This window comes from Numenius arquata, chromosome 6 (assembly GCF_964106895.1).
Source record: "Numenius arquata chromosome 6, bNumArq3.hap1.1, whole genome shotgun sequence".
Classification (NCBI taxonomy): Eukaryota; Metazoa; Chordata; class Aves; order Charadriiformes; family Scolopacidae; genus Numenius; species Numenius arquata.
The window spans coordinates 55612436-55628198 of NC_133581.1; the positions used below are offsets into that span (position 1 = coordinate 55612436).

The following is a 15763-nucleotide window of genomic DNA, read 5'->3' on the forward strand; positions in this document are numbered from 1 at the left end:
CCTTGTACAGAAAAGCATTTGCTTAATTTATTAAGTCGTGATGGAATTCTTGCAAGATTATAGCAGCAGCTTCCTAAGATACTGCTTGTGTAAATGTTGCAATGGGCAGCAGAGAACGTACCGCTGCCTCCGAAACTACTCAGCCACCCTGGTACTACTGATAACTGCACTTTCCTCGCCTTCGAATAAAAAGTATTTGCATTCAGATGGTATCTATTTAAATATTTGCATACCAGGTCCAGCCATGTACCCGAGCAGTTCCAGAACACTGATATCTATAGCTGGTGAATGCCTCTGCAGGGCCTTGACAGCATTTCCAGCTCCTGCTTTGAATGGGGGGGACTGAAGCATAGCTACCGAGAGGAACATCACCTTTTCAATTTCCAGCCGTGGCAACATCATTTTTAGTCAAGAAAGGTCGAAAGTCACCTGGGATTCTTTGCTGGGGAAAAACGTGTAGCAGCAGGTGGATAAACCCCTCTGGTCCCCATCCCCAGCTCAGATTTAAGGGTCATTCGGGGTACAGGGTGAGGCCCCGAGAAGAAGGGTTTGGCAGATTCTCACCCAGCCCCACACCTGGAAAACTTTTCAGGTTTGCAATGCAGGCATGGCCCTGTCTGCCAGAAGGAAGTTTCACCTGGGCTGTGCTCACGCGATGAGAGTGGAAAGGAAATAAAAATGACTCAGGATGACAATTTTATATAATTCTTTCCACAGTGGCCTTTGGCTCCCATGCAAATTAGGAAGCACCCAGGCAGCTGTGCTGCTCTTCCTCATACCAGAGAGCCCTCCTTAGAGAAGGTCGTGTGTCAGGAACCCCTCGGGAAGAGCAGGGCAGAAAAGGGAATGGGTGTCCCTCTGCAACCTGGAGCCATGGCCTTCTCCGGCAGCCTGAGCCGGGCCAGGTGCCAGCAGCACAGAAGTTCCCTGGCCAACACTCTTGGCAGAGCTCGGTCCTGCGTCAGCAGCTCTGCTGCACCTCATCCTCGTCCAGGGGGTTACGGCACAGAAGGAACAGGGCACGGTCACCCTTCACGCAACCCACCCTTTATGTGGTCACACAACGGGCTAAAATCTGGGGCTAAAAATTAGTCCTGTGCTGCGAGACACTGCCAACGGATAAGCCGGAGCAGGCAAGGATTTGGGCAAAGTGATTCCTTCTGCCTGAATGCTGGAGGGAAACACGCAGGAGTAACAGGAGCGGGTTAAAGCCACATCCTCCACCGCTGTGAAGCAGACAAGGGGAGCTGTGGTTCCCGCAGCAGGGAAGGGGGGGAGGCCCCGCGGCTGAATTTCAGGGGCAGCACGTGTTCCCGGGCGTGCGCTCCCGCTTCCCGCGGAAATCCCCTTCGGAAAATCCAAAGGCGTCCGAGTTCAAACCGGAGCCAGGCCGGGCGATACAGAAGAGGGTGAGCGGGTGCGGAGCTGAGCTGCAAGACTCCCGCCTCCCACGGCAAGTCCTGGCAAGAGCTGCCGAGTATCGGAGCTGGAAAAAAAGGTGCCACAAGGGCGGGTGGGTGGGTGCTGCCACAGACAGCCTCAAAAAAAACCCCTCTTTAGCATGGTGCTTGGGTGACGGAGGGGGAATCCCAGCCCCCCGACCTGCCGACCGCAACGGGCGCAGGAAACGACACCTACGTCTGCCTCCAAAATTAGCCGCAGCAGAAGGGCCAGGAGCCGCGAGCTGCTGAGATGTCTTACCCTGCCCAGGGGAACCACCAAAAACCCCTGAGCCTCTGACCCATCGCCCTACCAGGTGTTACGTTTCTTAAAAAGCAAACCAGGTGGATTCCCACACATCTCAGGACAAGGAGGTGGGCAACAAACCATTTCACAGACCAGGTAGAGTAACCTGACTTTTTTTAATAAATACGTATCTCACATGTACCAAAATAATTATAAACAAAAAATGTACAGTATTTACACAATATACAATTGCTAAAAAGTGTAGCAATTATGACACACATGGTGTGAAACACAGAGTTTCCAATGCCCACAGTTAACATTATTGCTACTTTCTCCTAACAGCCAGGAGGTCACCGGTCCCTCGGCTTGACTCCTCCGCCTGGGACGCCCCACCAAGAGCAGCTGAAGTCGGTCAGTAAGGCCAGGGAGCGCCCAGCACAAATGAACACAGAGTCTCTGAGAAGATGGGGTGTTGGTAAGAGCCTGCCTTGGCAGGAGAGGACACGTGTTCCTCATGGGATTTAACGCCGCAAGATAGCTCTCTGTCACTAGCAGGTTGGATGTGCAGTCTGTTACCTTCGTAGGGTTGAGAAGATGGGTTATGTGGCTCTGTATCAAGCGGTGTGAATAATCACAGATCTCTACTGATGTTACACATCCCACTCCTGTATTTAAACACAGGCCAGAACCTGGAACCATCCTGTTACAATTACATGTTCCTTGCTGGGCAGTGTAGTATTTCCCTCCTGGTTTTCCCCTCCACGTTGCAACTTTCTTTTTAAATGAAGAAAGTCAGTCCTTTTTCTATACATATGTACACAGTCACTTCTTTTCACAGAAAGCTCTGCTTTATAACGCCAGCTGTCGTCCTCCAATAAGGCAGTCGTCATATATAAGCTGGAAGAAAAAAACAAAAGGCTGTTAATGCAAAACTCTTACTGGGATTATTGTAACCACTCTGGGATAACTGCCAAATTCTGCATGCCCTGACTTCATCAGTGTATAAAATTTCTACACTGAAATGGTTACGTTTGCCATTTCACAGCACAGAGAATGTTAGAAAAACAAACGCTGGGGAGGAGAAAACCACCCATTAACTTCAATTTTATCTCACACGGTTCTGTAGGTGTAAGCAATAGAACTCACGTTGCGTGAACCTCTGCTCCCTCATGTATTTTTTACACTTTATTCTATTTATATGCTCGCCCCAACTGCCATCTTGCTGATGGCTAACAACACAACCTCACTTTATGGGCTATTTGTACTCATTTGTTATATAGGTAAGAGGTCGCTGGAGCATGTCATCAGAGCGGCACCAAAAAAAAAAAACTACAAAGGGCAGGGTTTTCCCTTTCTCTTATAAAGGTGCAAATAGCTACTTACTTCATCCTCCGTGAATTCAGGCTCTGATTCGCTGCTCTCCTCGTCCTCACTTTCTGGCAACATCTGCAGGTCGGCTGTGGTCAGCTGCTTCAGCTGTTCCTGTATGCTGGAGTTGTCTCTCCCCCACGTGAGCTGATAGGGGGAATAGCCCTGGTAGGTCACTTTGTTCACGTCTGCCCCGTGTTTCACCAGAAGCGACACCAGGTCTGAATTCTGCAGGTCGACAGCCAGATGTAGTGCCGTTCTGCCATTGCACGGCTCCTGCGTGAAAACAGCACAAGGTTTGGCATGTTAGGAGAGCCAGAGACGGTGCCAGACCTGTTGATTCTTATAACTATGCAGCCCTGCTCCATTAAATCCATGGTCTAGATTACATACCTGAGCATTTACGTCTGCTCCCAAGGACAGCAAGTATTCGACAATAGCCAGGTATCCTTGAATAGATGCCAAGTGGAGACATGTATGTCCTGCAAAACACAAATGAAGGGAAAATTTGAGTAAGTCTAACCTAATGCCCTATCATTCAGTTAAAGTCAAGATGACAGGACAGGATAATATCTAAGTTTGTGATTTATCCATGGCAAAAGGGTGTTTTCCAAAAGAGCTTTCCAGCTTCCAGTAAGTATGAATAAAAGGGTTGGATTTTGGAAAGATTTCCTAAAAGCTTTATTCCAGTGATTGAAACTTATTTTAACCACACACAAAAAAAAGGAGCACTGCAAAAGTGCACTAAAAATGCAAAATTCAAAGCCATGAGAACCGGTGAGGAGGCCTGCAAAACAGTGACATTTTAAAGAAGTCAGACACTGCTGTGTGCTTTGGGCTCCTCAACTCTCAAATGGGCGTAACGACCCTCCATCTCTCCAGAGATCTTTGGCCTCTATGGGACAACAACTCTAGCCTCGGTACAGCACACTGGCATCGATGCACAGCAGCGTGCCCGTACCGTTGTAGTTGGTCGCCTGCAGGACAGCGAGGAGGTGGTGCGGCTGGCAGTACTGCGTGAGGACGCTGACGCTCCTGAGGGAGCCCTGCTGGCAGGCAATGTGCAGGGGAGTGTTTCCTCGGAAGTCCCTGATTTCCAGGTCGCACCCAGCCTTCAGAAGATGCTCAGCAATTTCAGGCTGATCGGTGATCACTGCCAGGTGAAGAGGAGTCTGCAGGGAATAAAGAAAAGGCAGACCTGTGAGTTACACCGCAAACTTGGCAGCAATGTATGGACAAACAGACCCCTCGACCGCTTGGAGATTTGTGCCCCCAATTAAAAACACACCCCAGAAACTCAGTTCTTTATGCTTCCCAATACATTGCACAGTCGCCCTTTAGTCTAGAAGTGATGAACTTAGGGCTCTCGGGATACCGAATAGTCAATCCATATGAAGGGTATCATTAACATCCCAATGAAGAGAGGTGCAACCCATTGCATCATATTTGAAAAATGCGGGCGTTAAATGGCACTCTCAGAGGAGAGGAACCATTGTACTAACACTGGCTGGAACCAGCTGGGGACTTTCCTGAATGTAGGCTTTGATTTACTATCCATCAATTAAAAGAAAAATTTAAAACGACTTTTGGGGAGGGAATTCCCCAGAGGCCTTTTGTGGGGGTTGCGGGACGGGGCGATCCGGATTTGGGGCTGCGGAGGTGAAAGTACCTGGCTGAGGTTGTTCTGGAAGTTCAGGAAAGCACGGTCCCCGGCCGTCTGCCGGATCACCTCCAGGCTCAGGGCTTTTTCCTCATGAATAATCGCCAAGTGGAGAAAACTGCAGAAAAAAAAAAAAAAAGGTAATTTAAAAAAAAAAAAATAAATTAAACGATCCACTCTAAAAACTCCATAAATCCCACGTTAAACACCCCCAGACCCCCGTGACCCCCCCAGGCGGGCAGAGGGGCGCGGCGGCCCGGGGCAGGGCGATGGGCGGGTGTCGCAAGCCGGGGCTTTCGGCGGCCGGGGCTTTCCGCCGCCGCGGAGCCGCCTGGCCCTGGCGCCCCTCCAGGGACTTTCCGCCCTCCCCGCCCCGCCGCGGCTCGGCCCAGCCCGGCGCCTCCCCGCCGGCAGCACATCCTGTCCCCGTCCTCACCCTGCCATGTCCCCCCTCAACCCGTGCCCGTGTCCCCCGTGCCCCCCACCACCGCCTCGACCCCTCACTTACGTGTCCCCGTCCTCTGTCAGCTGCTGCGCCCAGGCGGGCGGTTCGCGGGGCTGCAGGCGTATGTCCTCCAGCTCCTTCACCAGCTGCCGGTACTCCTCTTCCTTCATGGAGTCCAGGCCGCTGTCGTGGCGGTCGTCGAGCGGGAACCCGCCCTGACGCTCTTTCTTCGGTTGCTCGTAGCCCTCCATAACCGGCGGCTCGACGGGGCGGCGGGCGCTGATCATGGCGACGAGGCTCCGGCTTGGCGGCGAGTGAGCGGCGGCGGCGGCGGCGCTTGGCATATACACCCCGGCGAGGGGATTTCTGCGGGGGAGGAGCCGCCGAGGACGGGAATTTCCAGCCACTCAAAGCCCGACCGACGGGTCCGGTCCTGCTCGGCGCCTCGGGCGGTGGCAGGGAGGGCGGATCGCAGCGAGCCGGCCCCTTCCCTCCCCTCCGCCGCCCCGGGAGGGGAGGGAGGAGGTCGGGCCGAGAGGGGACTTGGCGTTTTTCCACGTCGAGGGGGAAGTACTCGCCTCCCCGGCGTCCCCGTCGGTACTTCCCTGCTGCGCCCCGGGCGGCTGCCCCTTGCCGGCTTTCCCGGGGGGCTTTCCCTGCCCTGCCCGGTCGTGAGGCTCCCGGTGCCCCCTCCTCGGCAGGGCAGCGGGTGTGCGCACCGCTGCGGGGTCCCACTGCGTGTTGCGGGGGTCCTTGCACGCTCCAGGGTCTCCTTGCACGCTGCGGGGTCTCCACGGACACCACGGGACTCTCTGCGCCAGGGTCCCCTTGCACGCTGCAGGGGTCCTGGCATGCTGGGGACCACCCGCACTGCTGGCCTTGGTTGCACCCCGCATCCCCTCCTGACTTTTCCACCAGCTTGCTGTTTGATACCAGGAGCTGTGGGATGTCTCAGGCCAGAAGGCCAGTCTGTAACCGTACAAAGTGGTGGTCATCACACTCGGAGAAGCTCCATCACCCATGAGGTGCAGTGTAGCACCACAGCTCTCCTCCACCGCCCTCATCTGCAGCAGATCCCTGACCCTGCCAGGATCATTTTGAGGGCTGGTGAGAGGGGAGTCGTTAACCAGTGCTCGCTTGATGGGCAGGAATAGGCCTTGTAGCCAGTCCAGGGTAGCGAGGTCGTGCTGAAAGTTCAGGGAACCAACCACCACCCAGAGCGACGCTGAGACTGCACCGGCACACTACGTGCCTGCCCTGCTGCTGCTTTGGGGGGAATGGCTTTTTGGAGAGATGCAGGCAGCATTGCATGCGAGTGGTGTTACGCTGTCACGACGCCTGCAGGTGTGCAGGTGCTGCCTCAGCGTTCAGAGCATTTCGCTTCTCTGTTGTGGAAACTTTCCCTCTGTTTCAGTGCAGTGGGATCGGGAATGAACGGGAGAATTCTGCACCACTCCTGTACACCCAGTTCTGGTCCAGGACTAAACAGGCCTCTTCGAGAAAGAACATATAGATAACAAACTTTTTTAAAGAAGAAATGACATTTTCTGTCTCTATTCTTACTTCCTCTGGCTATTCCTAATGATTCTTCTCTGCTCCTCTTTACTGCTGTCGTCCCATCCATGGGTAATGAAAACTGGATAAATGCAGGCTCCCACATGGATAAAAGGCATTGTCTGCTCACAGCACTGAACTTTTCCCTGGTGAATTTTTGCTTCTACTTCTCAGATGTGGGGGATTCCCATGAAAAATTTTTCTTCTCTTGCAACCATTGCTGGCCTCGCTGAGTAACAGTGTCTGTGCTTTTTTCCTTTTGTCATTGTCCCATGGGATGGCATCCCTTTGATCAAGAAAAATCCAAAGATGAAAGGGGAAGCCAGAGGAGAGGGCAAATGCCTGACTTTCTGTGAGCAGATGTTCCTGATTTTTGGCCCAACTGTGCCATTCCTGGACTTTTTTTTGTTATTCATCACTTGGCCTGGGACAACCCGCTGGTGCTTTTGGGCAGGTTTAGAAAAAAGCCATGCAACTCTTTTCTGTTATAGGTTAAGGGTTATGAAAGTTTTGGGAGCTTCTTGAAACAGTTTCCCCTTTTTAATGTAAATTGGTGGGGGGAAATTTAATTAACAAATTAATCTCCTCCTACCTGCTTCCCTGCAGAAAAGGGAGGATGGGAGTTAGAAAGCAAGCTCCTGTTCTGACTGGCAGGGGAATCAAGCCCAGCCAGGACTATGCTGCCTCGGGTTGGGGTTTTGCTAGAACCAGGCAGAAATTAAACTTTAAAACTTCCCATCCTCACTGCAATGTCTGGAAACTGAATTCAGCAAAGCGAGTTCTTTGTCTCTTTCTATAAATGACCTCCAGCTGCTCTCACAGGCAATCGCAGGGCTATTTTTAGCAAGCATTTGCCAGCAGAAACCTCTTTTCGGGGGCACGTGAGATGCTTTTATTTTGTGTGCGTTTTAACTCGGCAGTACTGCAACCAGTTGTAGGTGGCGGAAAGGAGATGGAAAATGTTTTCTGGATGGAAAGTCGTGCTGAGGCCAGCCCATTTCCTGCCCCAGGGAGATGCTGCTGCTCCGCAGCCCGGCCTGGGGGGGGGGGCAGACATGGGCTGGCACCCCTGGCTATTAGGCAGCCAAAAAGCACAGATTGAGAAGGGATTCTGCCCTAAACCCTGATCTACACGTAAAGTAGGAGGGGCGGGATGCAGTAAAGATGCAGGGGAAAGTGGAACCCTCGTTAACATTAAAACAAATAAAGCTGCTGTTTTCTCTCTAACTCCTCACAGCTAACAAGGTCATCATACAATATTTGCCTAAAGGGATGGCACATGGAAGATAGTATAAAGCAAAGGTTTTGAAGCAGTAGTGAAGGTCATTGATGCTGCTTTTGTGCTGCTGAGGTACTGTTTTGTTGTGGTTTTTTTTTGAAAGTTAACACATTCTAGCAGTTCTGTTCAATTTCCTACATGGTCCACAAGAGAAAAAGAATAGAAAGAAACACACTCAGCTTTTGGATATGCAGTTTTTGGATATAGGGAGGAGCCTATCTCAACTCTGATTTCCTACCTGTCCTCTCACCCAGGTGTTGCAGTTCCGGGAGGCTCAGCCACGACCCCAGAGGACGGAGTAGCTGTGCCTATCCAGGGACAGGGGTTAGCCCTGCTCAAACAGAAGCAAACCTTTATGAAAGCTGCAGTCATTTGTGCCAAACTAAACCCTCTTTGTCCTCTTGTGCCTTCTGGTTTAATACCTCTGCTATGTCTGTATTAATTTCACAGGAGCGTTTTTTATGGTTGCCAGCTTGAGAGAAGACGAAGGTTCTCTGCAGTTTGGTATTTGGGACTATGTTAGCAGCCTCCGCTGCCTGGTCCAGCGGGCACTTCAAGACCAAGGGACTACCTAAAAGTCACTTTAACAATGTAGAAGGCTGCAACCACAAGAGGTGTTTTTGCACCTGATACCTGAGGGCTAGATTTTGCAAAAACCTCCTCCACTCTGGGTGCCCCGAGCACTCAGTTGGCAGGGCTGTGGGGCTGCAGGGACGAGATGTTTGTTTTTATCCTACCTTGCAGAAAGCAGCTGGCAGGGCTTCGAGAAGCAGCCTTGCGTGCCTGAATACTGCAAAGGGGCAGTAGGATTTTAATCAGTTTTTAAAGTACATGAAAGATTCTCGTGCTGCTTCCTCCAGCAAACACATTAAACTGTAATTTCCTGATTGCCACACTAATCATGAGAACCGTCTAGTGCTGTCGCTGTGGTGCTGTTGATTTACCCGAGTTGGTCCCTCAACTTCATCCTTTTGTGATTGCTGCTGCAGATACCTATTAACTGTTTCCTCCCATTTAATCTCAAGGACTGTGCATGGCTTGCAGTAAACGTACCAGGAAAGGTAGTTCACAACATCCAGCAGGATCTTGTCCCAGGCTGTTAAAACCAAAAGCAAAGCAGATCGGTGAAGTGAACCTGCTGTCTGCATGTGTACCCACACGTGCTGACACCCCTTTGAATAGGACTCTGGTTTATTGCTCCAAAAGTCTACGGACTTTGCTAGTGCAATGGAAGCCAGGGAACACTTAACTTTGTCATTCTGATAACATTTTGCAATGAAAATTTGCGTATCTCGGGCTCCCCATTTACAGCTGCTGTAGAGATAAGAACCAGGCAGCTCCAGACAATTAGTCCAGTGGTAAACAAGGAAAGCATATTTCCCTTCCTGCTTTATAATAATAATGTGACTGTTACCAATTTGAAGGCTTAAAAAAAAAATGGCCAAATGAGAAGAAGGAAAGTTAAGCAAAGTCCGTTTTTGTCAGCTGGGATGAGAGCTGACGATAATACACGTGCCATGTGGCTGGAATCCCTACCTCCTCAGACTTTTTCATTGGGGGCTATTATGGGACAGTCAGATACTCCAAAAAGCAGTGTGCTGGATGAAGTAGGAAGCATTTCTCCACCTTATTTGAGCTGATATAATATCCAAGCAAACAGTGCAGGCGATAATTTTTGGCATGTAAAGCCAAGGTCCAAATTAGGGAATTTAAAATCCTACCCATGTCCCACAGATACAAACATGGAGTTAACTAGGGTGTCCCGGCCGGAATGGTCCTGGACTTCTGGCTGGCTACACTAGTCTCTGTTCTTATTTTTAGACTGAAGCTTATTTTTGGTGTCTCTTAAACTGATGTGTTGCCTCCCTGGAAAGATCTGCATTTCTCTGGGTGAACTGTGGGCTGTTTATATATCGATTCATTGCATTTCTGGGGTTCCTTAGGGATGAGAGGTACTGTATCAATTTAAACTGCTTTTATTGTTGTGCCTTAAGGGTAAATACAGGGCACATCATTTGAAATAGGCTACCACTTGGAAGACAAATTTTCTCTGGTGTCATTCCCATTTCTCACGTGGAAGTTTTGTTAAATCATGTTGCTTGCAAAGCTTTAAGCTGATGCTCGCTGCCTGATGCAGCAAAGCTTGCTGCCACATGTGTTTCATGTAGGAAAGAAGAGACTTGGGCTGGGGGAAGAGAAGCAGAAACAGGTCTCTTGAGCTTGCTGTACAACTTTCCCTTCAGCAATATGAATAACGTTGCTCCCCATCAGTCCAGCCCCCTCCGTGGTTGCAGACAGAGTGGAAGCACTTGACAGGGAAAATATGAACTGGGAGCACGCTAATAATTAAAAAGGGACTTTCCCTCTGCAGGCATCTGTGACATTTGGTAATGTTACCCTCTCTAGTTCTTCCCAGCAGGGAGGAATCTTGCAAACGTGGAGAAAGTGGCACAGTGGGACCGTGCAGAAAACCTACGTGGTGAGAATCTGGGAGGCAGAGCTCGCCTGGCAGCGGGGGAGTGCAGACAGCCGGCGGGGCCTCGACAAGGAGGGAGCTGCTTTCCTTTCTGTTTGGATTAAGGAACCAGAAGTTCAATGCTGGATCCGGACACGAATTTCCCTGTGTTATTAGATGATATTTTGAGCAAACCAAAGACCAGTTGAGCCCAGTTACACTGGGCTGTCCGAGCAGGAGGCTGCGGAGGGGCAGCGAGAGCCAGTCTGTCTCAGCACAAAGTTTGCTCTGAGCCCCCTTGAGCCCCGGTGCAACCCTTATGCCTAAAGCTGGTGGGTGCAAATCATCCCGGATAAACACAAAAAGCCAGTACGCTGCTTCTCTGTGAGCAGCAGGGCCCACCGCAGCAGACAGGCACACGGCAAGCCTTAATTAGAAGCTGAACTGCGTGTGGGCCCAGGGATTTCCCTGGGGACGGATGTGGCAAACGCAGGGGCTAATGCACTGAGTGCTGTAGCTGTGTGTCTGAGCTAGCAGGGGAGCTGCCAGGGGAGGAAGCAGGAAATACTAGACAATACCAGCAGCATAACCCTGAGAGAAAAAAAAAAACAACCAACAAACCAACAGAAGATGAACTTTGGGTTGCGTGCTTCCTGAAAAAGCCCTGGAACTGCCAGCTGAGGGACTGTCTCGAGCTCGGTTCCTCCTGCGTACACCCTCTTTAGAGGAGGGCAGGCTCTCTGCTCCCTGCTCCTTCTCCTGGTCAAAGTCCTTTGGAGCCCCAAAGCCCACCAGACCACATGGCTCTGGGAGGGGTAACCCCCATCGACCACCCACAAATTGCCTGAGGCTGGCAATGGGTGTCAGCAGCAGCTGCTTCCCAGAAGGTGCTAATGAGGGCTTGGCTTTAAGTATCTCGGTGCAGAATGCTTGGCTGGGTGCTCCATGGCTCTGCTCCCCAAGTTCCTAAGGTTTCAACCTCTCTTTTTTTTTTTTTTCCTGGAATGGTTGAGGGCTGTGCTCGGAGCTGGAGTATTGGCTGTGCCAGCAGGGAGCGTATGCAGTGCTGCCAAGGGCTGGATGTGCTGCTGCTGCCATGACCTGGTCCAGCCCATCCATCCTCTGCCTGTACAAATGGCTGTTGATGAGAGCAGGGCTGTGGTGCCTGGGGTAGCACAGCTCTCTGCAGGAGAGCAAGCCGGGAGAAGAGGTCTGAGGGACAGCAAAGATCTAGGCTGCATTTATAGCAGTGTTAGGTGAGTTCTGGTTTACAGACTGGGAGAGGCTAAACAGAGGCTCAGGGGGGTTAAACACAGATTCTTCTGAACTAGCACCCTGTGCTCTGCATGCTTGGGGCAGGCTCTCCAGGCCGGCTTATAATGAAATCCTCATTTCCTTGCACAGCTTTTTCTCTCTCGTATTCCTGTTTATTTTCCTGCAGCCATCTGCTTACTCCAAGCACGACCTCTCCTGGGTCAGGTGATGGCTGGCAGCCAGTTTGGGGCCACCACCACTTCTGGGAGCCAGGGGAGAAGCAGCGCCCCTCTGCAGGGCTGCTTCACCTCTGATGCCTGGGCTGGAGGACGGAGGGTTGCAGTTCCTGCCGTTTCTGCGGTACCTGAGCTGCACGTAGTAAAGGGGAATTGGAAGCAACAGCGTGTCTTTCAGAGGGTGCTGGGTCCGGTGATTCACTGCTGGAGCTGTGTTAGGGAGGAAGGGGGAGCAGATGGAGGCGGCACGCAGATTTTTCCAGCCGGGACAAAGTTGAAATTTCTCTCTCTCCAAGACTGCATCCGTTCCTGGGACAATTTCCCATTTAGCGTATGCCTTTTAGGGCTCTGATTTCTTCAGATTTTGTGGGCATTGTTTATTAACTCATGGCTGTGGTGTTTCCCAGACAGAAATATCTCTCCAGGATAAGCTCCTGCCTTTCTTGGACAGACGGTTTGTACACAGGCAGTAAATTCAGTCCTCCTGTGAATTCCCTGTCCTGTGTGTGAGCCATGGTGACGTCTGAGGGCCTGCACACGGCATAGCCCCAAGAGCACGTGGTGCTGGCCTTCCCTAGATGTCTGGGAACACTGGACAAATGGGGAAGAGGTAGTCCTTGAGTTCTTCCCAGACCCAATTTCTGAGCAGGGAAAAACCATAACTTGCTTGGGAAAACCCTGACCTCTGGCAACCCAGGCTTAGGGCCACGGGTTTGGTTCTATGCTTGAGACAGGAAGATTCATGCAGGCTCTGAAACACATTTGTGGGAAAACGAGCCAGGGAAGTGAGATGGGAGAGGGTGATATTCCCCAGAGCACTGCAGAGAAGCGATGTTGGTCCCTCTTTGAAAGAAGTGTTTGACAGTCATACTATTTAATTCTTCTTTTGCCTGCATCCACAGACACGAGCCCTTTTCTTGGCTGGATCCCCTCCCTCCACTGTGGCCATCAGAGCTACCTCCTGTATCCTCACCAGCAACAGCTCCTTGCTGTCTGGGCTGGGGGTGCAGTCCCTCCCTGCTCCCCTTTGGGTTGGGAACTATCTCCCAGTCTCTGTGACTCCTCCAATATGTTTGGCTTAGCTGATCTCAAATGACAACATATAGTAGAATTAAAACAAAGCCAGATCACCCAGTTTCAGGTACAGCGTGACTGAGAGCTGGTCACGCTCCTGTGTCCCTTGGTACCTTCCCTCAGCTGCTCATCTAGAGGTCTTTGATAAACATTGCTTTGATGCTACGGACCCTGGGGAGCACAACAGTGGTCCAGGGAGACCTCATACCTGGAGGAAGCTGTTGATTACAAGGAAGCAGGCATGAGTATACTCTCACTGCTGGAGCAGTGGTCTGCTCATCTGGGCTTTTCCAGGCAGCTCCAGGTGGGAAAACTTTAAACATCCACTCTGAGCTCTCTACGTTGCCACGGTGCTGTGCAGGCAGAACCTTACCTCTGTCCCTCTGAATGTGGTGAGGGACACCTGTGGGGAGATGCCCAGAGCTTGACCACTGCACGAGCCCTCCCACGGCACTGCAGGTCTGGGGCTGAGCCTGGTTTTGGGGAGTGGAGTAGCAGGGCTGAGCTCCTCTGTGGAGGAGGGGGCAGGAGGGCAGCATCAGCGGGGTCTGTGCTCATGGGGGCAAGGGTGGGGTGTGCTTTAGAGGGTGGAGGAGGAAATATCTCAGCTTATGTGGGCTGTTGCGCTGCTGCCCTCACAGGTGGCACCCACTCAAGCAGAGTTTGGAAAAACCCCATTTCAGCTCAGTTTAGCTCAGTTTTTTTTAACCCTGTTGGGGTGAGCTGCTGTGAGAAAGCAACCTACATATGATCGAGCATGCGTTGGCAGAGGCAGGAAGTTCCCAAACAGTTCCTTTCCTGAGGGCCATCCAGAGGGACCTGAATGTGCTGTGTTACAGGAAGGATGGAGCCTCTGGGAGGTGGATAGGGCAGATAAAAGCCTGTCCTCAGGAGCCCAGCTGCACACTAGTTTCAGCTGCATAGTCAAAGTGAGTCATTCAATAAAAACAATTAGCTGAAGAAATATCACTAAACAGTAATAATTATCCAAATGTCCTACCATTGACCATTTAGATGACTAAATCCACACAATCAATTGTGTTAGTGAATGCTAATTCAAACCTAATAACCTTCCGATTTATTTGATTATGTATAAAGAATTCACCTGCAGTGTTGTGTGCAGGATGGGGTTGCAGAGTAGCCGGGTGCTTGGGCACCTGCCTGCCCTGTGGCCTCCGTGCACGTGTTGTCCCCAGGCTGCTAACAGCACTTGCAGTGTCCACCAGTCAGGCTGGGGAGCAGAAGAGTGGTGAGATGATGCCTATGGGCCCTTCAACTGGGCAGGCAGCAGCTTCCATGAGCTTCAGAGGGACTTGTGCCTGCACAGAAATGTGGTGTGGCCTCTCAGGAGAGGCTGTGTTCTCCTTTCTTCCTCCTTGCCTGAAGGGTCTCATGTGGGGTCTGAATCTCCTAAACTGGACAACTGGGCAAAATTGTGCAAACACCAGAAATCCACATCATCTGCATGAGAATAAAGGCACATGGAGAATAAAGGAATAAAGGGGCATGGAGAGAAGGCATGCTTAAAAATAATGATTACAGTTTCAGCCAAGAACAAATCACACTCTGTAACTCATGTTGGAAATGGACCCTCTGGTGCAGGCCTTTACTCTCTCCTTAGGTCCTCATCACTGTGGTACCTAGGCTCTGGAGGCACACAGGTCTTCTCTGAAGTGCTTCATGCTCTGGATGGACTGTAATGCGTGGTCCAGTTTATTATGTATGATCTGTCTGGACACTGGCATCATGCTTGCCACAGCAGTACCTGGATATCTAGAAATGATGGACATTATAGATCCAGCGGGATTCAGCTTGATGCTGGAATTGCCCTCAGTCTTCCCATAAAGGCGCAATGAGCTCCTCCATCCCTGCTGCCAACAGACCTGCTCTTCTTGGCTAATATCTGTGGGTGCTCGGGAGAGATAAATTCAGGAAAGCTTGTTTTTTGTTGGTATTTCAATAAAGGAATCAACAAAGGTACCAAGAAAGCAGCCTTCCCTGAAAGCTGACGTCTGCCATGGTATTTTCACAGCTCTGTACAAATCGTTATGTTTAGCTTTCCTCGTGCTCTGCAGGAAGGAGCGAGCGTGTCTGGCGTAGCAGCCGGTGACGCACTTTCGTAACACGGGGTGCCAGGGATGGCGAAAACCCGGCGCCTCTGAGGTCAGCGGCGCTCGGGCTGCGCTCACATCTCTTACGCCGATGCCCCGTCCATTGAACCACATTGTTTCCCCGGGGTGAAAAACAGCACAGGTATCAACAAGCCGAATTTCTCCCACTGCGCGCTCTCTGTTCTTGCTATGACATTGCAGGCTTTTCTAAATGCGGCTAATATGCAGTGAATCACCACGACATGCCACAGCTGGACCGGCTCGGTCCCGCTTGCACTCGGCATCCGCAGCAGGGGCAGGAGCTGCCCCAGGGAGCTGAGGGGAGCCATCAGCTGAGGGAGCCTGGCCATGCTGTTGGTAGCACATGGGGGCAGCAGGAGCAGCCCTTGTACCGCAAGGACGGGGCTTCTCTGCCTGTCTGCTAGTATTAACATTCATTTGCTCTTTGAGGCAGGTTGGGTTTGTTTTTTTTTTTAGGTCATTCTGTGTAACATAATCATATTGGAGTATTCTTCTACCTAATCAAATGAAACTTCATGTAGTTAGTTTGTCGTTAGCATTTACTAACGCATGTGATTGTGAGGATTTAGTTTCTCACATGGTTAATAGGAAGGCATTTAGATAATTACAGCTGTCTAGTG

At 51.1% G+C, this 15763-nt stretch overlaps 1 protein-coding gene across 1 annotated transcript; it reads right to left on the bottom strand.

Annotated features, from left to right (window-relative positions):
• Nucleotides 1-1832: 1832 nt before the first annotated feature.
• On the bottom strand, nt 1833-5667 carry NFKBIA (NFKB inhibitor alpha). The gene is made up of 6 exons (XM_074149466.1): nt 5223-5667; nt 4724-4832; nt 4016-4226; nt 3448-3536; nt 3070-3330; nt 1833-2583 (listed from the first exon to the last, which is right to left on the bottom strand). The coding sequence occupies exons 1-6, from the start codon at nt 5501-5503 to the stop codon at nt 2536-2538; spliced, it is 999 nt and encodes a 332-aa protein (XP_074005567.1). The 5' UTR covers nt 5504-5667; the 3' UTR covers nt 1833-2535.
• Between the last annotated feature and the right edge of the window lie 10096 nt (nt 5668-15763).